The sequence below is a fragment of the Arvicola amphibius genome, chromosome 11 (assembly GCF_903992535.2).
Source record: "Arvicola amphibius chromosome 11, mArvAmp1.2, whole genome shotgun sequence".
Classification (NCBI taxonomy): Eukaryota; Metazoa; Chordata; class Mammalia; order Rodentia; family Cricetidae; genus Arvicola; species Arvicola amphibius.
This window is the reverse complement of record NC_052057.2, coordinates 99,101,021-99,126,589: the sequence shown is the minus strand read 5'-3', so window position 1 is coordinate 99,126,589 and position 25,569 is coordinate 99,101,021. Positions and strand designations below refer to the sequence as shown.

At 51.4% G+C, this 25,569-nt stretch overlaps 1 protein-coding gene across 1 annotated transcript in view; it reads left to right on the top strand.

The window, feature by feature from the left end:
* Gabbr2 (gamma-aminobutyric acid type B receptor subunit 2) overlaps window positions 1–25,569 on the top strand; it is a 347,946-nt gene that overhangs the window by 178,219 nt on the left and 144,158 nt on the right. The window contains 3 exon segments of the mRNA XM_038348048.1: window positions 2,903–3,004; window positions 16,875–16,940; window positions 20,903–21,103. Coding sequence (XP_038203976.1) covers window positions 2,903–3,004; window positions 16,875–16,940; window positions 20,903–21,103 — 369 coding nt within the window.

The window sequence follows — 25,569 nt, the reverse complement described above, 5'->3', positions numbered from 1 at the left end:
ACTTGTGGAGAGTGCTTCTTCTTTTTACAAAATGTCTTGAGCATCCAGAAAACCATAGAATTAAATAAACACCCAGGACCATCGAGCGGAACTCACAAATAACCATCTACATCCCTCTCTCAAGGAAATAAAGCATGGTGGCTCCCACTGGCATGCTTGCTCCTCTTCTTTGTGGTGGCTTTCTGATGGCCAGTGACATGCAGGGACAGATTATCAAAACAACACATTGATGTTTGCTTTCGATGGATCTTCTGAATGTTAACGTAAGATCTATTGTGTCTGTTTTTGTTTTGTTTTGTTTTAGAGACAGGGTTTCTCTGTGTAACAGCCCTGGCTGTCCTAGAGCTGTCTATAGACCAGGCTGGCCTCAAACTCACAAATATCCGCTTGCCTCTGCCTCCAAAGTGCTGGGATTGAAGGCATTCACCACCACTGCTCAGCTAAGAAAGTCTGTTTTTATTGGGGTAAAGTATACAGAACACCTTGGCCATCTATAAGTGCACAGCAATGACAAGGGACTTCACAGGTTGTGTAACTGCCATGTTATACATCCCGTGAACCTTTGCACCACCCTAAACTGAGGCTCTGAGCCCATCAGGCACCAAATCCTGTTCTATCTGCCTATTCCCAGTGACTATTCCACTCCAGTCTCTAGGAATTTGACTATTCCAAGAACTTTGTATGATTATCTTTTAGCATCTGCCTTTCTTTAGATTAATTCATTGTGATAGTTCCGATGTAACTGACCCCTATAAGCTCTTAGGGGAGTGGCATTATTAGGAGGTGTGGCTTTGTTGAAGTAAATGTGACCTTGTTGGAGGACGTGTGTCACTGTCGGGATGCAGTCTGAGGTCTCCTATGATCAAGCTATGCTCAGTATAGAGACAGGTCAATTTCTGTTTCCTGCAGATCAAAATGTAGAACTTTCATCTTCTTCTCCAACACCATATCTGCCAACACACCACCTTGTCTCACTGTGATGACAATGGACTAAACCTCTGAAACTATAAGCAACCCCAGTCAAATGTTTTCCTTTATAAGAATTGCTGTAGTCATGGTGTCTCTACACATCAATAGAAACTCTAAGACAGCCATGTTGTAACAGACACGGAATCTCAATCTTTTTGAAAGTTGATTAGTATATCACTTTTATGTGTGCACACCATGTGTTTATGGTGTCCATCCAGCAACAGACTCTTGGGTTGCTTCTACTTCGGGGCTACAATGAATAATGTCCTGTGAACAAGGTTGTTACAGTTGGAAGGTAAAATCTCCCCCCTGGGCTCCTGTGTTTGACTCCTTGGTCCCCCATCCACAGTGACATTTAGGGAAGCTGGGGAACCTTTAGGGGATGGGGCCTCACTGGAGGAAGTGGGTTGCTAGGGACCAGGCTCTGAGGCTTGTAACTTGCTCCAGTTCTGGCCTGAGCTCTCCTGGTTTGTTGAGATGTGAGAATTCCCGACTGCACACACCACCGCCATGAACTCCTTCATCATTTTCTGCCATGATAGACTATGGAACAAACCCTTCCTCGGGGCTGCAGAGATGAACCAGTGGTTAAGAGTGCTTGCCATGCTTCTAGAGAACCTGAGTTCATTTCCCAGGACCCATGTTGGGCAGCTCACAACCATCTGTAACTCTAACTCCAGAATATCTCTATGGGCAATCTCACATATGTGGCATGCATTCACATACACACACGATAGATAGATAGATAGATAGATAGATAGATAGATAGATAGATAGATGATAGATAGATAGATAGATTAAAAATAAGATAAAAAATTCCTCCCTCATTTCAGCTGCTCTACTTTGACATGGCACTGAAAAAGCAGCTGACAGAATGAGTGGACATGACAGGTCCCTGCTGTCATTTCTTGTGGGAACTATTCCCAGGAGTGGGGTTGCTGGAGCAGGTGGTAATCAGTGTTTCTGAGACACTGCCATTCTGTTTCCCAGAATCTTGAACCACCGCGCATTCCCAGACATGGTTCCCAAGGGTCCCAGGTGCTCTCTCATCCTCGCAAACACTTGTTGCTGTCAGTTCTGATAGTGGCCGTCCCAGCGGGGTGAGCAAGACATGCTCTTCAGAATCTCTTCCTCTTAGGCTCAGAGAGAAGAAGGTCACACCCAGGGGACAGGGTCACAAACAAGCCAGAAACATCAAGACACAAGCTGGTTCCCAGCCACGCATCCTCTTAATAGCCCTATAGTATTGGGTCCATTGTTGCATATCAGGGCACCCAGCTATCCAGCTAGATTCACTCTCCATCTTTGTTCTGTTCAATCTAAACTTTAAACAAAGATCAACACCAGAAATTATAGGGGATTTTATATAGGAAAAGCCTGAATTTCTGATTTCTTCCCCCCATTCCCAGCATGGCAGGGGAACAGCAATGGTTGCCCTTAGAACATGTAGTCTCTAGGGTGCCACAGTCCCCCTGAAAGTCCTGATGTCTTTCCTCACTGGCTGACCAAGATGACGTGACAGTTGGCAGCCCCCTGCCTTGTAAGCACATGCACAACCCGTAGGTCAGAACCTCATGGTCAGGTAGCACCATTTCCTTCCCCATTCTGTCCTGTATTGTCTCTCTGAGAGTCTTGGCTATGTCTTCACTGCAACAGAAAGCCATACAGGAGCTTATACTGCAAAACATAAACAGACAGCCTGACCTGGGCCCGGCAACATGGGGTGCTGGCCAGGCTATCTCTTCATCTTGCCTCTTGTGGGAACTCTGAGAGCAGGCTGTGCAGCCCAGCCTGGAGTCCTAGTATCACAGGGTGGTGCTTCCTTCTTTCTCTTAGTGGAGTGGGGAAAATCACCCCCCAGTTTGGCCAACTCTGACGAAGGGGCCTTCCTGGCAACTGCCTGCCTGAGCTCTTGATTTGTCTCTGTCCACAGGTGAGGAATGACCTGACCGGGGTTCTGTACGGGGAGGACATCGAGATCTCAGACACAGAGAGCTTCTCCAACGATCCCTGCACCAGCGTCAAAAAGCTCAAGGTAGGTGATGCCTGTCACTAGGGACAATGATGCCCCCGCGTGTCCACATGCTCTGTCCCAGCCCTGACTTCAGTGTAGGCCTCAGGGCCAGCTCTCCCTTCTGACCTCTCAGACCTCAGGAGTCAGCCTCCTTGAGCTTCCCCATGGCTTATTAGCTCACTGATAGCCAGGTTCTGTTCCCCTGGAACTTGTACGGCTATTTCAGCCATGTTTGAATGGCAAGTAGGGCACCTACCCATGTCATGTCTCTTGCAAAGGGGCGGGAACCAGGAGCTATCTGGCCCATTACAAAGCATTGCTGTTAGGACTGAGAGCCCATCTCCTGATCCCACCCAGAGTCAGTCACTCTAGGGATGGAGGGAGACAACTTGAGGTTCCCCCTTGTAAATATGTCTTCCTTTCACTGTGTCCTGCAAACTCCAACCTTCTCCTTCTCCTGGGCCCCCAAATATCATCATACCCACCCCTGTTCTCAGGTCGGTCACAGCATGGCCAGGAAGAAGGTCCACTCTCAAGGGAAATGAGGGACCTAGGGCAAAGGAGGGAGAAGTGACTCCTGCCACCCAGGGAAGGGATCATCTCTGGCTCTAAGGAGGAAAGTGCTGGGCAGAGGCCCAGCAGGATCCCAGGCTGCAGGCTGCAGGGAAGGAGAGCTGCAGGGCCAAGGGTAGCAGGCACGCTCTGCTAGGGGAGCATCAGAGATCCACAGAGCGTGAGGCATCGGGAGCAGGAGTACCAGGGTGATGCTGAGGCTGGAAACAGAGCTTCAGGCCAGTTCCCAACAGCTGAGCCCTCAGCTAAGAGACTCGCTCTTCTCCTGAGTGTGAAGGGAAGCAGCTGGCGCTCAGAGCCGGGGACTTCTTTCTTTCCCTTCTATTCCCACGTGGCCACCGGTAAAGTTGTCGGCGTAAAGATCTCATATGCTGACTGCTGGCGTCTTTTCTGACTCAAATAAGTCCAAGGTTTGCTTTGACACAGCAGGTGGCAGTTATAAATCATAGGTCATAAGATTGTCCAGTTTCACTGATGGGGATCCAGAGCTCAGAGCTGGGGAGCCAGGGGACCCAGAAGAACTACACACCTCCTGGTCTCCTCCAAAATAGACAGAGCCTGTGGGTCACACTTTAACCCTGGGAGTCTCTGAAAATGAGGAACAGCCCCCGGGGATAACCCAGGTTGCTTTCCCTCCATGTTGTCAAGGACTATGCTGTTGCAGGCTCTAGATGGGCCCTGTGGAGCCTGGAGGACTCAGGCCAATGGGGAAGGGGGCTGCTGTGCCAGTCTTGCCCTGTCACGAGCAGAATGTCTCCCCAGAGCAGGTCTTGAAATAGCTTCTGGTCTCCAAGGCCCAGCTGAGTTCTGAGGGAAAGGCCGCATGTGCGGAGCTGAGATGTCAGGATCCAGGGCAGAACAGGACGCTCTGCTCATTGACCAAGTTCAAAAAAGACGTAATGGAAACAGTGCTGAAAGCAGCATCCCAAATACCCTGCCTTTCCAGCCTCCAGCCCCTGACTAGTCACCAACACAGGGCTGGCCACCAACACAAGGCTGGCCATCAACCCAAGGCTCAACCCCTTGCCCATCCTTTCTTCTTTCGAGCTTCCCAAAGTCCTCTGGCAAAGAGGTTCTGAGATCGATTTTGCTGAGCATCAAAGTGGTTGGGTAACCTTTTAGTCCCACAGGAGAAGTAGAGGGCTGGAATTCTACCTGGAGTCTGGTGCTGCCTCTGCCCTGCTGCTCCCAGCTCCCTGTGCAGCCAAGGTTAGGAGAAAAGATCCTAGCAGCGCATAGCTCAGAGGCTCAGGGACAGAGGCACTGCCCTTTCTCCTGGCCATCTCCAGCTCAAAAACCCACATCCGTGTTGGTTTCCTAGGGCTGCTTTCACTGTGCTGCAGCACGGTGCGGCTTAGCAGTAGGAACATGTACTCTCTGGCCTGGTTCTAGAGGTTGGGGTAAGGGCAGAAGTTGGGGTGTGGGCGGCACCATGAGCTCGCCAAGCTTACCTTTCCATCAGCCTCTGGTGTCCACAGTCCTGGGAGCTTCTGGCCTGTGCCTGCCAAGTTCTAGCTCCACCTCTGGTGGTCCCACTTCCCTTTTCCATACTGGCCTCTCATCAGGACACTCTTCAAGCTGAAGAGTCAACTCCATACCATTATAGCCGAATTCTGATAAAAAAAAAAAAAAAAAAAAAAAAAAAAAAACACCCTTTGCTGCTGACCCTGTTTTCCCATGGGATCCCATTCCAGAGTGCTGGGCTTTCAACATATCTTCTGGGGTAGGGCATGGCCCACGGCATTAGAGAGACTATCCACCTTCTGCTTCTAGCGCCCACTCCTCCCATTAAAAGGGAAGCTTCCAGAAGCATTTCTCATCACCTACAACCAAACCAAGCTGCTCAGTAAGCTGTATGTGAGTGTTTAGACAGTAAAGACCACTGAGCAATAGGGATAAAATACTCAGAAGAGAGAACAGGCAGGAAGTTCTGGGGAGCCTGGAAGAAAGGCAGCCTCTGCTAAAGCTAAAGTGTGGGCTAAGTGATGCGGGGACGGAACACAGAGGACTGGGAAGAAACTGTGCATCAGATAATGGGACAGGAATCTCTGCAGCAGAGGCAGCAGAGAGTGGAGCCAGGGCCAAGAGGGGGAAAAAAAATCAATGGCGTGGAGGATGCACTTGAGACGCTCTTCCAGAATTCAGAGGAAATGGTTGGCAGGATCAATCCAGTGAGAGGAAAGATGCTGGCATGAGACAGGAGAAGAGAGCTAAGAGGATACCAGGACAGGAGGAGGAGACAAAATAGACGCCCCAGTAGCAGCAGGTTCATGGGGCAGCCAGAATCTGGCTTCTGGTACATTACACAGTAAGGGGATAGGGACAACCGAGGAAAGGGGAACTGGAAAGACTGATAAAGTACAAGCAAAGGACAGTGGTCCATCCCCAGAATCCCACATAAAAGTCCAAGCATGGTGGTGCACACTTGTAACCCCAATGCTGGGGGCAAGGAGAGAGGCCAGTGGGTCCCTGGGACTCACTGGTCAGCTGCTCAGTCTAATGGGATAGCTCCAGGTTCCTCAGGAGGAACAATGCCTAAGATTGACCTCTGGCCTCAACACTCATGCACACACATATGAATGCTCACTCATACACAAACACGCGCACATCCAAACACACACACACACACACACACACACTATAGGGAGCAAACCCAGATCACATGAAATTGCTAGCATTCAACCATTGGGGAGCTATAAAACCCACAGTTTTTATGCTCAGCAGCGTAAAACTCTATGCACTGGCTAGCTGGTCTCTGCAGCCCAGCCACTTTGGCATAGGAAAGGACACCTAGACACATTTTAACAAATGTTTCAATGTACAAACTTTAAGGATAAATCTTGTACATATCTAGGCAGAGGTGTGGGGGTGGGGTGAGGGGAGTCAAACTCCCCACAAGGCTCTCAAGCACAGGCTGCCCTCTATCCTTTCTGCATCATGAAACCCCAGGGTTAATGGAACAACTGGGACATACACATTACTGTGTGAGGCTCACGTGATGTACCAACCGGGAAACCTTCTGGAAGTTGATCCTGAGAGCCAGCTGGGAGCAACGGCACACTTTACAACTGAGGTCAAGACAGAAACAGCCAAGTGGGGAACATAGAACCCAGGGAAAGGGAGATAAAATCTAAATAACTGCTATAAATGGAGATGCAGAGGGGAAAGAGCATGCGGTTTCCCACAGGATGCAGAAACACGCACAACAATACCAGAGATGTGAAATCCAGATTGCGCCCTCAGAGCCTGAGAAATGGGAAATGTAAGAAAACGTACACCAAACTCTTCGTCTCCATAAGAGAAGGAACAGTTTTAAATGAGGTGGTTTCTCAAGCCAAGTCTCACAGCCAAGGAGGCTGAGGCGACCTGAGCAGTGGATCATTCGCCTTGCTAGTGCGAGGCCCTAAAAAAATGCTCTCTGTCGCCACCTAGAACCGAAAATTGTAGACAGAGACACCTAAGATAAACCCGCGCTGAAGGACCCTCTGGACAGCATGGTGGTAAATGGGACCCAAAGCTACCAAAGCATGGAAGACAGCAGTAAAGAAAATCTGGTCCCTATGTCCAAACAGAAAGCAAGCCTGTAACCAGAACACTCCAAACAGGCCTTTGCAGACCAGACAGAAGAAGTTCTGACCAGAAATTCGAGCCAGTCAGCTTCACCATGGAAACACCAGTGGCCCCAGATAGTGCTTTTTGCATGTTTCTGTTGGGGTGTGTAAGGAGGGTTGTTGTTTGTTTGTTTGTTTGTTTGTTGTTTTTGAGATAAGATCTATGTGGCCCAGCCTGGTCTTGAAGGAGTGGTCACCCTGCCTCTGCCTCTTGAGGTTCTGAAGTATGGAACACACCGAGGTGTCCTCTCCTCACAGTTTGGAACAAAGTGATGCAGATGCTCAGTGTAAAAGGCTGAGCAGAGGTCTACCACAATGCGTCCAGGACCCTGCCAGAGGGCAGTCAAGAAACGGGCACTGGGCAGGCCTGCTACAGATGAGATGTCCTGGCTGCAGGTGGCAGACTGATGAAATGCAGAGCCGCCTGCAAGACTCCAAAGGAGACGGGCGGGAACACAGCGCACCCTCTTTTTAGTTACCTACGTAGCTGACACTTGCGTTTTAATGCTGGTTTAAGTGTGCTCTCCTCACCGACCGTAGCCCTCCCATGGTACACATTTCTTCCTCATCCCAAACAGAAGCTGGGCTCAGGCTTTGAATCAAGCAAGCCTACACTTACTTCTCTCCCTGCCTTGGGTATCCCCATCCTCCAGACATGCTCCTGTGGTGGTCCTTGCTCTCATGAGACTGAAGAATCAGTAGCTGATGCCGTACTAGAAACCCAGAAACAACTAAGCAAGAATGTGATGAGAATCAAGAAATAAATCCACGACACATCCCATCCTGAAATAATCATGGAAGTTCCTAGAAAAAAAACACGAGAAGCCAGGCGACTGGGAACTCCATGTCGCCCTTGGGACCACAGGGCAATCAATCACTGTGTGGTCAGTGGAGGGGGTAGCCTGTGCCTACACTACTGCTGGGAAAGCCAAGGCATCTCTAGGCTGCTTTTTGGACACCAACCTCACCGCAGCCTGTCCTCTCTGGCCCGTGCTTCTGCTTTGATACCCAGGACAGACACTGTCCAGTACTTGCTTTGTTCTCACAGATTTATTCATTCTTTTAATCCTCCCAGTTACTGAACAGTAGCAGCCAACAAACGATGGCCCAATGGGCCAAATCTGGCCCTCCATTCAGTTTTATAAATAAAGTTTTATTGTAACACATTTATTTAGAACACTGTTCTTGGCTGCTTTTGTGCTACAGTCGTAAGACAGAGTAATTGTCACAGAGAGTAATTGTCCATGAAAACTAGACTATTTACTACCTGGTCATCTATAGGAAATGTTATTATCTCCATTTTACAAGTTGAGCTCAAGTTATCACATACCAGAGGTCAGGCAGCAGGCGCTGATGGAGGTTGCAACACAGGAGTGAGGCAGCAGGAGGGCTTGTAGCCACCACAGCTTTATGCCCATCTACTCTTCAGTGGCTGGAAGATTCTTCTGTAGTCTCTGAATGTTCTGGAAAGTCAGAGTGAAAGGCAACCTCTTCCTCATGAGCCTTCTCAGCAATAAAGCAGGAAGGCAGTGGCTTTGTGGCTTCCACCCATGGAAGGGAGGAAAGACGAAGGACAACAGAGTCAACAGGCCCAGGCTGGGCAGAAAGTTCTAGTCCTTGACTTTAAGTACCCGTGAAAGGCTGGGCTCCAGCAATGCATCATGGGAACTCTACCTGCATCCCGCAGGCCGCATGCAACCCAGGACAGCTGTGAGTGAGGACTGACACAAAATCGTAGACTTTTTAGAATGTTCTGGGATGGTTTTTTGCAGTTTCTTTTTGTAACTAGGTTGTGCAGTTCTCAAGGATGAACGTTGTAGATGACATCACCGAGTCTCGCTGTCAAAAGGCTCAGTACACCTGCTGGAGCCAGGTTTCTGACTCTAAAAAGAGGAACCTATTTTTGAGTGAATCACAAAAATAGCCCAACACTGGGAAGCGTTCCTGTGGCTCACGGAGCACAGAGGGGGAACCAGCAGAGGCCAGAAAAGCTACCAGCAAGTCAGCAGTGGCCAAGAGATCTCAGGGTTCACCAAAGAGGAGAGGATGGGAGAGTCTCTCTCAGCTTGGCACTCACAGGTCACAGGGAGGGACATGCATTCCCTTCGGCTGGTGGGACAAAGCTACCAGACTACAAATCATTCGGATCTGTCTTTCTGGCCTCGAGGCTAGAAGCCAAGCAAGTGTCTTGGTGGGCTAAGATGGAGTTGTCCCCAGGGATAAAGAGGGCATCGTCTCTGTGCCCTGACTAGTGACCTCCTCCTCTGTCCTCAGAGCCACGTATTGTCACTCAGGCTGTACCCCCATTTGTAATCACCTTGTAATAATATTGTACCTGCCCAGATCATCCACAGCACTGCCCCATTTCACATCACCAGCCATGGGGCATTACATCCCCAGAGACTTTAGGACTGGGATGTGCATGTCTGCAGGAGGCCTCTACTCTACGCTAAGACAGCCTGAAGGTGCACTCTCCCGGCCTTTGCTCCATGGGAGAACCCTAACCAGGATTGGTTACTCCTTTCCCTGATTGTCCAGGAAGGTCTTGGTGGGGGCTGTCTCCCTTTTCCTGAACCAACCACCCCCACATCTGTACAGGCAGAAAACCCGGGCCAACCTCTGGAAATAGATTTGCCTGGGCCCTGGGGGTGCACAACCAAAGAGTAACCATGCTGCATTGGCCCCCAAGGCCAATTTTGCTCAGAGACATGGAGAAGAAAGAGCAGTATTTTTATCTGAAGCCAGATATATTATTGGAAAGCTAAATATACACGAGTTAAAGAAATGTCACACATCGCCGGTAGGCTGCTGTGGGCTGTCCCCTTTCCATACTCTTCCTGGATGTGAGGACATGTTTCCTGCTTCTGTGCCTGCAGGGGTATGTCTGGTGGGAGGGGGAAGAAAGGTCCAAGGCAAATTTTGGTTAAATAAGAGAGTATTTATCCTGGAGGGGATCAGCCTGTCTGAGCCAGGACTTTAGAGACAGCCTCAGCTGGTCCTTCCAGCCATGCCAGATAAGCTTCTACTAGCTTGGTGGCTCATGTCACCTCATCCTCTCACAGTACAGTGGTGTGTGGTATTGTAGGGATTTTGAAAGCCCCATGGTTAAGAGAGGGGGCCTACTAGAGACTCCAGATGACCTAGAAGTCAGTGTCAGGTAACCCTGACCTTCCTTGTAGGACTCTACACTCCAGTGGCAAGAAGGCCATCAAGCTGTGCTGGGCTCTCAGGGTGCCCATGTCCAGTCTGTCTTTTTTATGACTCATGATGGCATGTGCCACTCTTGCCTCTGCTCTGCCTGGCTTTTCCACGAGTGATTCTATAGACTTGATGCTGAGTGCTACAGCCCAGGCCAGTTGGGGCAGGGGTTGTTGTCTCACTCGGCCTGGGCGCTCTAGGTAGGATGTGTGGCCAGCCCTGAGGCATCGAAACATATGCCACCTCTTCCCACCTGTGTGCTTTGGAATCCAGAGTTGAAGTCCCCTGGAGCTGAGCCTGGGGTGTACCACTGTCTGGTTTTGTGCATCAACTTGACACAAGCTAGGGTCATCAGAGAGGAAGGAGCCTCAGCTGAGGAAAAGCCTCCATGAGATCCAGATGTAAGGCATTTTCTCAATTAGTGACCAATGGTGGGAGGACCCAGCCCACTGTGGGTAGTGCATCCCTGGGCTGGTGTGCATCCCTGGGCTAGTGGTCCTGGGTTCTGTAAGAGAGCGGGCTGAGGAAGCCATGACGAACAAGCCAGTAAGCAGCTCCCCTCCATGGCCTCTGCATCAGCTCCTTCCTCTGGGATCCTGCCCTGTTTGAGTTCCTGTCCTGAGTTCCCTCACTGATGAACAGTAACGCTATGTGTAGGCCACCTAAACCCTTCCCTCCCCAGCTTGTGTTTTGGTCATGGGGTTTCATTGCAGCAATAGAAACCCTAACTAAGAGACTGGGGATTGTGTGAAAGAGGCTGATAGAGCGTGTATACTCAGGACACGGCTAGAACAGGAAGAGGCGGTAAGGGGGTTAGTCCAGAACGCCAGCAGACACCCTGGAGATCTGGTATCTATACACGTACATGTTTTCTCCCCTCGCCTGTAGACAGCACCTGTTTGCCTGTGCGGTGTGTACAGTGTGGTCTTCCCCACTCAGCCGCAGGCGCTTCCCAGAGAAGGGACAAAGTTGGGAACTGTGGACTTCCATGCTCACTGCAGCTTAGGGTCCAGGGTGACCCCAACATCCAGTGCTGAATCCTTTGAGCCTCTGTTGCTCAAAGTGGCCATGACACTGGTGTCTCTCTCAGAAAAGGGTTGCGGTGCCACTTACCAGCCAGATGGAGCTTGAGGGTTCTTCCTCTGTTAGGACCCTCACAAACTGGAGTTAAGATCAGTCAATGGATTGGGTGGTCATTCAGAAGTGTGTGGTTGTTAGGTCCCTTAAGGATCCTGGAAACAAGACATTCTGGACAATGGATAACAGAGCCAAGAAAGAAGAAAGGCCTTCTATCCTGGGCTAGGGCGTGTCCTGTGTCCTTGTGGGGCTTCTGGGAGTTGGGCGCCTGTGACAGGGTTCTGAGTGTGAGGAGCTGACAAGACCCAGGCAGCGCTCCTCACTTCCAACCTGCATCATGGCTGCTTCATTCAAAATGCCCTCCCTGGAACAGTGGCCTCCTAGGGTGGGAATGCAGCTCTCTGCGTAAGCGTTTTACCTGGGACCATCGATCATGGAAACTGTCATCTGTCCCCACGCATCCACCTTCACTCCAGGAGTCCCCACAAGAATCGGGTCATGAAAGCTCGGGATTTTCCTGTCGATGCCCTCAGTCGTGGTCTTGTTCTCGAGTTCATAGCTCTACCCTGTCGTTCTCATCTGCAGGGACAGGCCTGGCTCCTCCTCCATTTGCCTTGCGCTTACTTATTTCATTTTCAGGACTGGGGTTTGAGCATGGGCTTCACGCATGCTAGGCAGACTGTACGGCTGGGCTGCAGGCTCTCTCTATACAGCCCAGGGTGACTTTGAATGTGCAAGCCCCCTGCTTTAGCTGAGATTACAAGCCTGCTTCGTCAAGCCTTATTCCCAGTACTTCTTAAACTGCCCAGGCCCTGAGCAGGAAAGGGAGCTCCAGCCCTGGCAGGGTAGGGAGTTGGCCAGAGATAGGACCATTGCCTACCTGGATTTTAGTTTTTACCTTCTGGGCTTCCAGGAAGAGGCTCTGACAGATGAGACTCTGGAGCGTGTAGTGTGTGTGTGTGTGTGTGTGTGTGTGTGTGTGTGTGTGTGTGTGTGTGTGTGAGAGAGAGAGAGAGAGAGAGAGAGAGAGAGAGAGAGAGAGGTGACTCTGGAGCTTGTAGTGGGTGTGGTGTATGTGTGTGTATGGTGTAAATGCGTGTGTGTGGTATGTGTGTGTACGTGTATGTGTGGTGTGTGTATATACGTGTATGTGTGGTGTGTGTGGTGTATATGTGTTGTATATGTGTGGTGTGTGTGTGTGGTATGTGTATATGTGTGCATGTGTGTAGTGTGTGGTGTGTATGTGGTTGGTGTGTGTGATATGTGTGTTTGGTGTATGTGTAGTGTCTGTGTGTTGTGTGAGGTGTGTGTGTATGTGTGTTGTGTATGTGTGTTATGTGACGTGTGTGTGGTGTGTGTGTAGTGTATGTGTGTGGTATGCAGTGTATGTGTAGTGTATGTGTGTGTGGTATGCAGTGTGTGTGTAGTGTGTGTGGTATACAGTGTGTGTGTGGTGTGTGTGTGGTGTGTGTGTAATGTATATGTGTGGTATGTGATATGTGTGTGTCTCGTGTGTGTGTGTGTGTGTACTATCCATCCTTCCTAGAACTTCTTTCTCCCCAACCCTGGAACCCACACACAAGTGCCAGTCCAGGGTGAGAGAACACCGCTCCTCACACCCCCTCAGATGCAACCTTAACTCCAGATGAATGTGTCCTATCCAAGATGTGACCCAGCACTTCACCTGCTCTCAAGGCAGCATCTCCCTAAGGACCAGGATTCCTCTCACTCCTTTGGCCCAGGCTCCTCCCTGCCCTCCTAGCCTGGGAACAGCCCTCCTGCTCTTCAGAAGCATAGTAGACAGAAATAGCTTGCTGCCTCAGGGGCTTCCTGGTTCCCAACAGTGCCTGTTTTCCAGGCCCTCTGAGGGTCCTGAGAACCAGAATGAGAGCCCAACTCTGGGAGCTACACAGCTGGGGAGAGCCACTGGCCTCTTTAGGAAGGGGCTTCTAGGATCTGTGATTCCTCAGACCCATCTAAACCGGACAGCTTGAGAGCCTACAGCCGAGTGGTCCTTGCAGCACAGTTGTCATGGCAACAGAGACACTAACTGGACTAAATGGAATGGCAGAGCTGGCTGTTTATCTGTCAGCAGGTGGTGAGTTGGTCACCATGAAGAAGTGGTTTCTTTGGTCCACTTGAGAAATGGACATGTAAGCCCAGTCAGTACCAGACCCCAGGACTAGCAGGGCGTCAGTACAGTGACAATCATGCCTTCTGGGCTTGCAGAAGGTCAAGCTGCTGAGGAGGGCCCACCGTGGAGTCCAGTGCTGTGTCAGCGTCCTCTCACTACATCAGGCCACATGCATGCTTATTGATCCATACATCGTGCCCTGTGCTGGCTCAGGGGCCAGAGGGTCAGGAGAAGATTTTTTAAAAAGTGAATTTGGGTCATGATAGAGAAAAGTGTAGATGCCCTCAGCCCAGAGGGGAATGGCTGCTGGGCTTGATGGTTGGTGACATCGCAAGGAAGGGAGCCTGAACTAAGATGAGGGCCGAGCAGCTGTGATGCAGAGAATACGGGGAGAGAGCAGGACATTCGGGATGTACAGATTGTACAAAAAGGGAACAGAGCGAGGGAGGATGGATGGATGGATGATGGATGGGTGGATGGATGGATGGATGGGTGGATGGATGGATGAATGGGTAGGTGGATGGATGGATGAATGGGTGGGTGGGTGGGTGGATGAATGGGTGGGTGGGTGGGTGGGTGGATGGATGGGTGGGTGGGTGGATGGACGGACAGACGGACGGACGGACGGACGGACAGATGGATGGATTGATGGATGAGTGGGTGGGTGGGTGGGTGGGTGGATGGATGGATGGATCGATGGGTGGGTGGGTGGATGGATGGGTGGGTGGGTGGGTGGATGGGTGGATGGATGGGTGGGTGGGTGGGTAGATGGATGGGTGGGTGGGTGGGTAGATGGATGGGTGGATGGATGGGTGGGTGGGTGGATGGGTGGATAGATGGATGGGTGGGTGGATGGGTGGATGGATGGGCGGTTAGTGGGTGTATGAATGGATGGACAGATGGATGTGGTGGTGGGTGGATGAATGGATGGGTAGATTGATAGATGGATGGATGGTTGAACTAGTAGACAGATGTGTGGGTGGATGAATGGCAAACAGGTGTGTCTGTGGAACTTCAGGTAGTTCTTTGTTACTCCATAGAAAAGTAGGGAAATGTGATGCAAGAGGCAGTTGGCAGAGAGCCTCAAGCTCAAGAGACTGAGATGGGTGTCTGATCTACCTTGGGAAGCCATGTCCGATTTTTTTTCGGTCAGATCTGTTCGCTGTGATTCTCCCTCCTCAGTAGAGGTCACTGGACATGGTAGAATAAAGGCAGGAGGTCCAACTATTCTCTACAGGAAGGGAATAGTGACCAAGCCCAGAGCACAGATCTGCAGGGACAGGCTGACTCTGGAGCTGGTGAACAGGTGGAACCGGCAGGCTGAGGGGCTGGGACGTGGGAGGGGAAGGAGAGCAGCAAGTGGAAGATGACTCCAGTCTCCAGCTCGGCGAGTGGGAGGCTGTGGTACCACTCCCAGAGATGGAAACAGGAGGAGGAAGGGGCTTGCGAGAGAAAGATGAGGGTTCAGCTTGGGACATGTTGGGTTGCAGGAGCCAGAAGACATGGATTGAGGTGATCTGTGGAAAGCAGCGGATGAGTTCATGCTGGTGGCACAGGCTGGATGGCTGCTCTTGGGATGCAGCAAGAGCTGAGGACAGGATGGGATACCAGGGGCTGAATCTGAGGAGGGCAAACAGGAGGGACCAGTCGTGACAAGATGCCATGGGGAGCATCCTGAAGACCAGAAGGCATTTTGTGTGTAATGAGTTACCTGTACCACAAAGCAGGGCAGGGGGGACAGTGCCTGTTTCAGACATGGCAAGATGCAGGCTTAGCAGACTAAGTTCAGGCATGGGATCAGAACCCAGTTTCTCTGGCTCTGAAACCCAATAGGCTGTTTCTCTGTACCATGTTTAGCAAGTGGAGTTAGCAATCCAGATGCACAATAAACCCGGAAGATGGACGAATAAACAATGACTGGGTGGAGACAGGCAGATGGACAGATGGCCACTGTTAGTAACAAACAATGTAAAAAGATTTCAACCAATCATGGGGAGGCTGGCGTGAGCCTGGGAGCCCTTCCACAGACAGGAGACAGCCTGAAACTTTTCATAGTGCTGCAGACTACCCAGACAAAGGCTCGCCTTCCTCCAGCCTCTGCAAACGACCCTTTAAAGTCCTTTCCCGAGCAAGTATGGGGTTTTGTGTCCAACACCTCCCCCCAATTCTTTGCATTCTTTCTTGCGAGCGAAGGCCAGTTTTAGCACAGGGCTTTCTCTATTTTGCTAACACACATGATGAGTAAGATGGCCTCTCAGTCAGCATTTTCCAGTTTTAAAAGATGCTAAAAACTGATCTTTGAAGTCACGCTTCCTGCCCACCACCATCAGAGGGTCTGGGGTGTCTGGAGAGGCCGGCAGGGAGATGGCGCCCCCTGCAAAGCTGAGTCCTGCAAAGCAGGAAGACACAGGACAGGAGTAGGTGCCAGCCTGTACCCAGCTGGCCTCCTGATGGCAGGGTCCAGGCTGAATCTCCATGCCCAGAAAGTGACCAAGAGCCTCAGGCAGGGGCTGGGTAAATGCTTGGTAGGTGAGTGAGTCTCGTGGGCTTTTCTCTGCAACACACATCTGTTAGCCACACTGAGAAAACCAGCACATGCCAGGGTAGAGCTTGCAGGCAAAACTAAAGATGGCCCCGGGGAGTTACGGGCACAGAGCTCACTGGCATATGCTGGGTGCCTGTTGTGTGGCAAGCACTGTGTTAAGCACCTCCTGAAGGATGCTTCTCTGAGTCCTCTCGGAACTCATACAAGGGAGTTGCTACCACTGTCCCCGTATCACAGAGGAGTAGAGTTGAGATGAGAAAGGGAGATGCCTGAAGCCACCTGAGGCTTGTTGATGGCACTGAGGTCTTCATACAACTCCAAAACACCCCGAAAACTATGAACTGGGGAGCTCTATGAGCTCAGAAGGTCTTTCCAGGGACTGACTGACTGAAAAGTCTAAGACATTATGGAGGGGGTGGTTGACTTGAGTCCTGCCTCTGTCACCTTCCTCTGGCCTCAGTTTCTCTGTAGGTAAAATGAGAAAGGAGATTCAAGATAGCCCAGTTCCTTGGCAGAGGGAGCAGGGAGCCTGAGGTATGCTGCTTTGGCTCAGAGTCACCCATGAAACCGGAGAGGGTGATTGCAGATGAGCCAAGAGTGGCACAGCAAGTCCCTGGGGGTGCACAGCACAGGGGAGCTTCGCCTCCCTCCCTGTCGGCAGAGCTCTTGGCTGTGTAGTTGGCCATGGAAGGGTGCCCTGGTGCTGGCACTGGCAATGCCATCACTCACCTTCACAACTTCTTCTGCCCACAGGGGAATGACGTGCGGATCATCCTTGGCCAGTTTGACCAGAACATGGCAGCGAAAGTCTTCTGTTGTGTAAGTGAGACTCCACCTGGGTTCACCAAGCCTCTCCAGCCTGGAATCCCTCCTGGGGTCAGAAGCTGTGCTCAGAGCGGGATGGCCCCGGGGGTGCTGGGGGTGTTGCAGCAGCTGCAGGGATTTTCTGAGTCAGCACGGGACACTCCAGACACCCCAGGGAACTCAGGTCCCTCCCTGCCCTGCAGATAGAGTTCAGAACTGGCAAAGGACACACTGTCGACTCTGAGGCCAAGGATATAACGAGTGGGTGACCAAGTGCTTTTATACCTTGTCCAGCTTACCCTGCTCAGTAGCCATGTGAGGTAAAGGGGGCTTCTCTCCTCAGCCACCTCATAAGTGGAGTCCTGAGTCCTGGTGCAATCTATTCATGACATACATGGTAGGAGTTACACCCAGGAGCCATGCCTGTTTTTATGGCTGTGCTGCACTCCCCTTGCTCCCCTTGGGTCAGGAGGGAAGTTCACCAAGTGACAACCCAGTTACATGAGTTAGCATCTACCCTTGGCCTTTCTGTATAAGATCATCCTTGGTGCGGTCTCTAGCAAGGGGCCACAGCTCTCCATTCTCTTGCCCTTCCTGAGGTATGAACAGCAGGCCTGTAGGAACTGTAAACTCATCATGACAGAGGGAAGAAGGGAGGAGGCCGAGGATGAACCTAGAAGGTGAGGCTGAATGAAGAGACAGAGGATCCCAGCAGGTCTAAGAGGGACAGAAGAGAAGCAGCTGGAAGCCAAGGACACACAGGTTACCCTAGCCGGCCAGCTTGGCAGTGAAGAGAGGAAGTTGAGGCATCCCAGGAGGAGGCTGATGAGGTAATGAAGAGAGGTGATGCTGGAGTCTGGTGGCAACTGAGGCTCCACACTGACTGGCATTGGACCCCTATAGCTTCAGACAGCTTCAGCGCACTTCTGAAAGAGCGAGTGGTCACCCCATCTCACTAGCTCATGGAGGACATTAACTGACGCAACACTCTCTCATGAAACCTGAGCTCCAACCCCCAAGGCCCCCTGATCCTCCTGTCTGAAGGCAGACATGATGGAAGGTAACTTGGGAGAGGTCCCCTGGGGCCTGAGCACCAGGACCCTGAGGAGCAATGAGATGGCACAGGGTCCAAACCTAAGGAAGAGGCTCAGAGGAGGCCAGCGCTGACTCAACAATATTTCCAGATTCAGAAAAGCCTTCCCTTCTGCAGGAGAGCCCAGAAACGGATTTTCTGAGTATCAAGCAAGCTCCTGCATGGAGGGACTCTGTAAAGAGGCTGGACTTGACCCCCACCCACCAACTTCCCTAGACCTTTGAAAGCCTTAGTGTCCATCCAGAAAGGAATCAAAGGACTCAGGAGAAAATGATAAGTGTAAGAGCCCGGCCAGTGGCCAGGGGAGGCCAGGTCCTGTGTGCTGAGAACACACCGTGGCCTTGTGGCCTGGCTCCAACTCAAAGCCCTCATTTGTGCTGGCCAGAGAGAAGTGGTTCCATGAGCACTGGCGTCTGCTTTGGGTCATCCAGCTCGGCCTCAGGCCACAGGCCCAGGCTGGGCTCCCTCCTACCTCCTCTCCCACCTCACGTCCTGCCTGTGCTCCGGAAAAATCTTGGTGCTAACAGTGAGAATTTTCTGCTATGGCTGGATGCTCACCCACGGAGGAGGCTCTTGGAGCTTTGGGTTGGACTCTTGGATGGGGCCTACCCTCAAGGATATCCATGGTCTGTGCCTCTCAGGGAATGCATGGAAGCAGAGAGACCGCACGCTCCGTCAGTGCCACACCGCCACTGCTGAGCACAGTTCATCATCAATGAACTCAGGACAAGAACTCAAACAAGGCTGGAAACTTGAGGCAGAAACCGATGCAGATGCCATGGTGGGGAGCTGCTTACGGCTCGCTCTTCGTGACTTGCTCAGCCTGCTTTCTTAAAGAACCCAGGACCACCAGCCCAGGGATGGCACCACCCATGATGGGCTGGGCCCTCCCCCATCAATCACTAATTAAGAAAATTCCCTGCAGGCATGACCGCAGCCCGATGTTATGGAAGCTTTTTCCTAATTAAGGTTCTGTATCTCAGACGACTTTGACTTGTGTCAAGTTGACATCAACCATCCGGCACTGTATACTGGCCCAGGCTTAGCTCTGGAGGTCCCAGAGAAACAGGTCCCTGGAGGTCCACAGCCCTACCCTCCATCTGGCAAAGGACACAGACCAGTGACCCAGCCCCAAGAAGCCCTCTATATCCCATATTGTGACCCTTCACTCAGGGACCAACACAGAAGCCGGCACATGGCCACTCCTACCTGACAGTGGACTGAGCCAGGCCACACCCTTCCTGTGAGCTTGTCCACGGGTACTTTGTGGTTCTGCCCTGCACGTGTGCCTCAAGGCTCTCCACAGGACAAAAGCAAGGGACTGTGGGGACAGACGATAAGGAGCAGAAATGAGCAGGACTTTTGTACGTTGATAAGGACCTCATGACCCCTGGCTACCCTGAGGAGGAAGGATGGCAGAGGAGGCAGGAGGACCAAGAGGCTGGGAGCTGGTAGAATGTGGTAGAAAGAGCTTCAGACTGTTAACACCTGTGCTGCCTTCCCCACGGACCAGGTTTCTGTCTTCTGGAAAAGTTCCTCAGGGAGCAGCCTGGAGGGACCATGAGGTCTGCTCACACAGCTACCCTGATCCTGCTGCCTCCTGAACACTGCGCAGTTCGCAGCCCTGGTGCTGATCACAGACGCGAGTGTCGGGACTGGGTCTGGTGCTGCTCCCTTCTTCCCCGTGCCTCCTAAGCAATATGCCTCTCCTGTAGACAGGAGGGCCTTTAAGATCAAAGAAGCTTCCAAAAAGAGGTTTTGTTTTGCTAAGAGAAGGTGGCCCTAGAATTTCTTTCTTCGTAGCTTTGTTTAGGGAAATTCCTCACCTCAAGTTGGGCAGTCTTCATCTATACAGAGGGAGAGAACAGCCTACTCCCCTAGGCTAGCCAGGCCCTGGTCAGACTGTGTGTGTGGGTTCCCCCACAGGTGGCAGATGAGGGGCTGGACTCTTACAGGACCTGCCCCTGAAGGAGTGACTGAGGATTTGGGGACTTCCTCCTGTTCCTACGGCTAGTCCCTCCCAGAATGGGGGTACCACTTATCCCTGCTGTACTCTGGGGTCACAAGTTCAAGACCAGCCCAGGCTACACAGCGAGACTGTCTCAAAAAGAAAACAAAACACCCAAGTCTTGTTCCCAGTCAGAACCCTGCATTATCTTCTTGTAAACAATGTTTCTGAAGCTGAACCCTGTTCATCAGAGGCTCCAGCTGCTGCCTGCTTTTGTCCAGCTGTGAATTTGTAATGCGTGTGAAAGATGAGTTCTCTGTACCCACCCCCGAAACTCCGGCTGGGGCACAATTAGAATATAGTCACTAGAAAAAAAAAAAATGAGCTGTTTCATCATTAGAAGTACGGTGTCTAGGAGAGAGGCGCTGAGTCTGAAAACATCAAAGAACTCCATAAAGGAGGCAGCTGAAGGACCCTCTAGTCTCCCAACCTCTAGCAGCTTTGAGAACTCTGTTGTAGGGAGAGTGTTGGTGCACACCGTGGCTCTGATAGCTTCCTCGGTGTAAGGCACCTTTTAGGGCTAACACCCAGGGATGCGCACTTCTTGTTCCTCATGGGTGATGAGAGCTTTGTGGAAACCTGCTGCCCTTTTCTCTTGGGTCACCAGGAAGTTCATGGTGAAGCACACTGCTCTGAGGTGTGGTGCCAGAACCTTCCACCTGCTTCTCCACAAGCAGTTCCCTTTCCCTCCGTCAAACAAAGTCCTCGGTTTCTCCAGGTTTTAGGCCTTCCCACAGCCACCTGAGGTCCTTAGAGTGATGGGGAGAGAGGCCGGCAGAAGTCTGTACACCCTCTGGGAGGAGGAAGCATGGCTCTCCCACCCTCTCCTGACACCCCAAGCCCCGCTGATCCCGAGTCTCTGCCCATCTCCCACAGGCCTTTGAGGAGAGCATGTTCGGCAGCAAGTATCAGTGGATCATCCCAGGCTGGTACGAGCCTGCGTGGTGGGATCAGGTGCACGTGGAGGCCAACTCCTCCCGATGCCTGCGCAGGAGCCTCCTGGCCGCCATGGAGGGCTACATCGGAGTGGACTTCGAGCCCCTGAGCTCCAAACAGATCAAGACCATCTCAGGGAAGGTCAGTGGTGAAGTTTACCCCTCCTGGCCGACCTGGCTTGTTCTGTTGGTAAACGTTGACAATGTGTCTCAGAGTGGCTGTGCGCTCCAAGCAAGTCACTTGACCTCCCTGAGCAGCAACACTTGGAAACGGGGCTAGGTGGCTGACTCTTCATCCAGACAGCATGAGGATCCAGTGAGGTGAGGGGGCCGGGTAGACAGTGTGGGTGCTTACACCTAAGGAGTAGAGCCTCAACTTGTGGGACACCAACCATGGCCAGAGTCACTCCCCGGGCTCCTCTCTCTCCTGATAACCAGCTCACTGATGCTTCCCTAGGTTACGTGGTTCTCACACACTTGGGGTGACACACTGCAGGCCAGCCAGCTGGGGTTGGGCCCAGCTGTGCTTCGCCACTGGGCAAGCCTCTACCCGTGGGCTTGCAAGGTTGATGGTGGGCAACACAGTGCAGCTGGCATCCTGGTGTTGGAAGCAGGACTTTGCTCAAGGGATGGAAGCTCCACCATGAGGGTCATGTTCCTGCCTCAGTGCCACATAGGACTGGCAATATGCAAACTCCTGCTGCCCCTTTCAGGATGAGAGAGGCGGCCATAGCTGACCCTGCCATCATAGACCTGTGATCCTAGCCCTCAGAAGTGCTAGGCCAACCTCAGCTACATAGGAGTTTCAGGCCAGCCTAGGCTGCATTAATAAGATCCTGTCCAAAAAAAAAAAAAAAAAAAAGAAAGAAAAAGAAAAGAAAGGAAGAAAGAAAGAATTATCAAAAGCAAGAGGCCACAACCCAGGTGACCTTGAGGTCCCCATCCCACCTCTGACCAGCAGCAAATCCCCTGCTATGTGTGTGTGATATGAGCCTCACCCACCCCTCTGAGCTCAGAACTTGGTTTTTGGTTTTGTTTTTGTTGTTGTTGTTGTTGCTTGTCTCTTTTTAAGACAGAGTTTTACTGTGTAGCCCTGGCTGGCTCTTAAACCCACAGAGATGCATTCACCTGCCTCTGTTCTCAAGTTCTGAGATTAAAGGTGTGCACCACCGTAGCCCCTGTATTCCAAGAATTTCCACCTCATTCAACCGTAGGCTCTTACAGACCTAGTCCATTTCCTGGGGAAGCTTCATAACCAAGTGTAGATAAATGTTTTTATTCATTATTTAATCCCAATCAGAGCCACCTCTCCACCAGTGATTTATTGGTTTGTCAAAAAACTAGCAAATCATTAGGACGGGTTTTGTAAACAGCTCCTTAGATCATGTTGGCACCTGGCTAGAAAATGCTGGAAGAAATATTTTCCTATCAAAATCAATGTGCGCAGGAAAAAAAATAAGCAAGACATTGAGGAATGTACGGAAATAACTCTCATTTGGGTAAATGTTATTTTTATGGGTGTCAAAGTTTGCAAGTTATTAAGAGTCTTGGATGCAGAGTATACTATATTTTAATTTAAAAATAGTGAAGTTTGAGAAAAATTCAAAAACTAAGGGAAAAAAAATCCCAGAGGCAGACAGGATATTAACCAAACTAAGCCTTAGGCAACGAAAGCCATAATGGTCCACAGGAGCCCTGTGAAGCTAAGTGGGGTGGCTGGTGCCCCAGAAGCCTCTTGATGGCCATCTGAAAGCATGATGTCACCCAGGGCAGGAGCCTGGAGGCAGGAACTGAAGCAGAAGCTTTGAAGAATGCTGCTGACTGGCTTGCTTCCCCTGCCCCCTGGCTTCCTTTATACAACTGAGGACCACTTGCCAGGGGTGGCACCACCCACAGTAGACTGCCTGCCCCCAACACACACACACACACACACACACACACACACACACACACCAATCATCAACCAAAAAAAATGCACCACGGCCTCATCTACAGGCTAATCTGATGGAGGCGTTCCTCAACTGAAGTTCCCTCTTTCCACACGGCCTGAGCTTAGATCAAGTCGCCAAAAGCCAACAGGACACCTAGGGAGAGGCCCCTGTGCCCAGTGGGATTGAGGGGACAGTCACCAAGGGAGCAGAGGCAGCAAGTCCTCAGCCATAGGCATAGGCAGGGGCCTTTTAAAACTGACACATCTCATTGCCACAGTGATGGGAAGTGATGGCAGGGCTGGGAGGTTTGGGGGGGGGGGGGTTCCCCGTGACCACTCTGTGCTCTGAAATGGAGACAGGGAAGGACATGGAAAGGCAGGAGAACCCGAGGACTAGCCTCACAGTGCTGATGTCCTGTCCCCTGCAGTTTCTAGATGGCCCCTTTCATGGGAGGCGGGGCAGGCTTAGGAGGAAGAGCTTGGTGGCCTATGGACACACACTGGCTAGATCTGAATCCCTGCTGGACAGGTGGGTGTGTCCATAGCAACATTCTTATCTCTCCTCCTCCTGGTACCCAGTAACAGCACTCTGACTTTAAGCAGGTAGATGGCCACCCTTTGGAAAATGGACAATCCCAGCTTCCCAAGCTAGCTGTGGCCAGGGTTCTAGCACAGCCAATGAGATGAGTGTTCTTCTCAGACTACCAGAAAGCCCCCGGGGGAGTGATTCCACCTTCTGCGTTGGAATTTGAATGAGCTTGCCAGCACTCTGGCAGCCACCTTGGTGCGTAGCACAAAAAGCAAACTCCATTCTAGACACTGAGATTCGAATTGGAAGCCAGGCCTCTGATCCCAAGGTGAGGCTGTCCTGGAAGCCCACAGGTGACATTTGCAGGACACAGGCCTGAGCCATGCTGTTACACGGCGATCCTATGATGGACAGAGGGTAAGTCATTTAACTACCCCTCTTCTCTTACCTGTGGTACTGGTGACAGTACTTCCTCCATAGCTTAGTGAGAACATATGGGATAGCACAGTGGGAATATCTTAGTCTGCAGGCAACACTCAGAAGATGCTCGTCAACATTCAGACTGAGCACTGGGGCCAGAGTTCATGGGAAGGAGCTCACAGCCACAATCGTGGGGTGCCAGCCGTGAGACCGCTAGAGACGGCTGTAGATTTTCCAGACAGTTGGAACCAGGGAACGGAAGCCAACCAGAAGTTAGCCTTGTGTCCTGCCCAGCCGACACCATTACCAGCTGCAGCCACTCTCTGACTCTGCCCTACAGATGGCTGCCCTTGGCTCTGAATGTGTGGTCTTGTGGGCCTTCCCTTTTTCCTGTAACACTTATGAGTGATACCCAAGGTGTTCTGTGTGCAGTATCACATAGTATTCTGTGGTGTGATGCTCAGAATCCTCTCATCCTACCTTGAGCAGACCTCTGGGTCGTGTGGTATGGAAGTCTTATCAGCGTGCATCTCTGAGTGGATGTGTGGTTTCGCTGGCCCTCACCTGCACCGAGTGCTCTTAAATTTCCGTATGGTCTGACCACGTCATCTGTTTGTACACCCTGCACACGGGCCTATTCTGCTTGTATTGGGATTGTACTGGCTATAAATCAAAGTCTGGGAAACGGACGTGTTAGTCACATAGTTGTTCAGTCTAGGAATCCTGTGATTTTTCATTTTTCTCCCATTTCTGAGAACTGCTTTGTGCGTCTCCGGGTGGGGCTCTTGCGCTCATTTTTCTGATTTGCTCCTGCCCGTCTGCCATGCTGTGATGGATGCCTGCTCGCCCAGATCTTGGGCATGGAGTCTGGTGGAACTTCTGAGTCACAGAATGGGCATCTGTTGGCTCTCACAGACACTGCCAAGCAGCTTTCTAAAGTGGGTCCACTAGCTTACACACCCACCGGCAGTGAGGGGGACTTCCACTCCGGGCACAGGTTTGTCGGCACTTGGTGCTGTCAGCTTTTTAATTTTAGCCAGGCTAGTGGGTGGGACATGGCGTTCCATTTTAGTTTCACCTTGCACATCCCCGACTGCTGATGAAACTGGACATGACAGAATTTCTCATCCTTTATCATATGCGTGCGCACGCGTGTGCGTGAGGGGGTGCATGTGGAGGCAAGGGGACAGCTCCAGAATGTCACCCACCTTCTTTGAGACGCGGGATTCACAGACTAGGGTCGTCTAGCTGGCCAGTGGGGCTGCCCGTCTCTGCCTCCCCAGAGCTGAGATGACACACGGACATCACCGCACCTGGAGTTTTATGTAGGTCCTGGGGGTCCAACTCAGGCCCTTGCGACTGCACAGCCAGCGCCCTTACCAAGCTCTTATCACCTTCCTCTCCTGTGTTTTTGGTTGGTTTTGAGCTTCCTTCGTAATTGCCTTTTATCCACTTTCCTACTGGAGTCCCTGCCTGGTTGTTGCTGACTTGTTTTTTGCTTTTAGGATTTTTGTTTGTTTGTTTGTTCCTTGCTCACTGGTGGCCCAGAGATAGAAATGCCCTCTGTGTTCTACCCGAGGAGCCTTTGGGAAGTCTATGTGGGGCTTTTCTCTTCCCCTTTGCCTCCCACTCTCTTGGTGGCTTCGATGGATAGAAATTCTCCATTTTGATGCAGTCCAGCTCATTAGGTGTTCCCTGCTGTGCCTCGTCTAAGCGCTTTGCCCTCCCT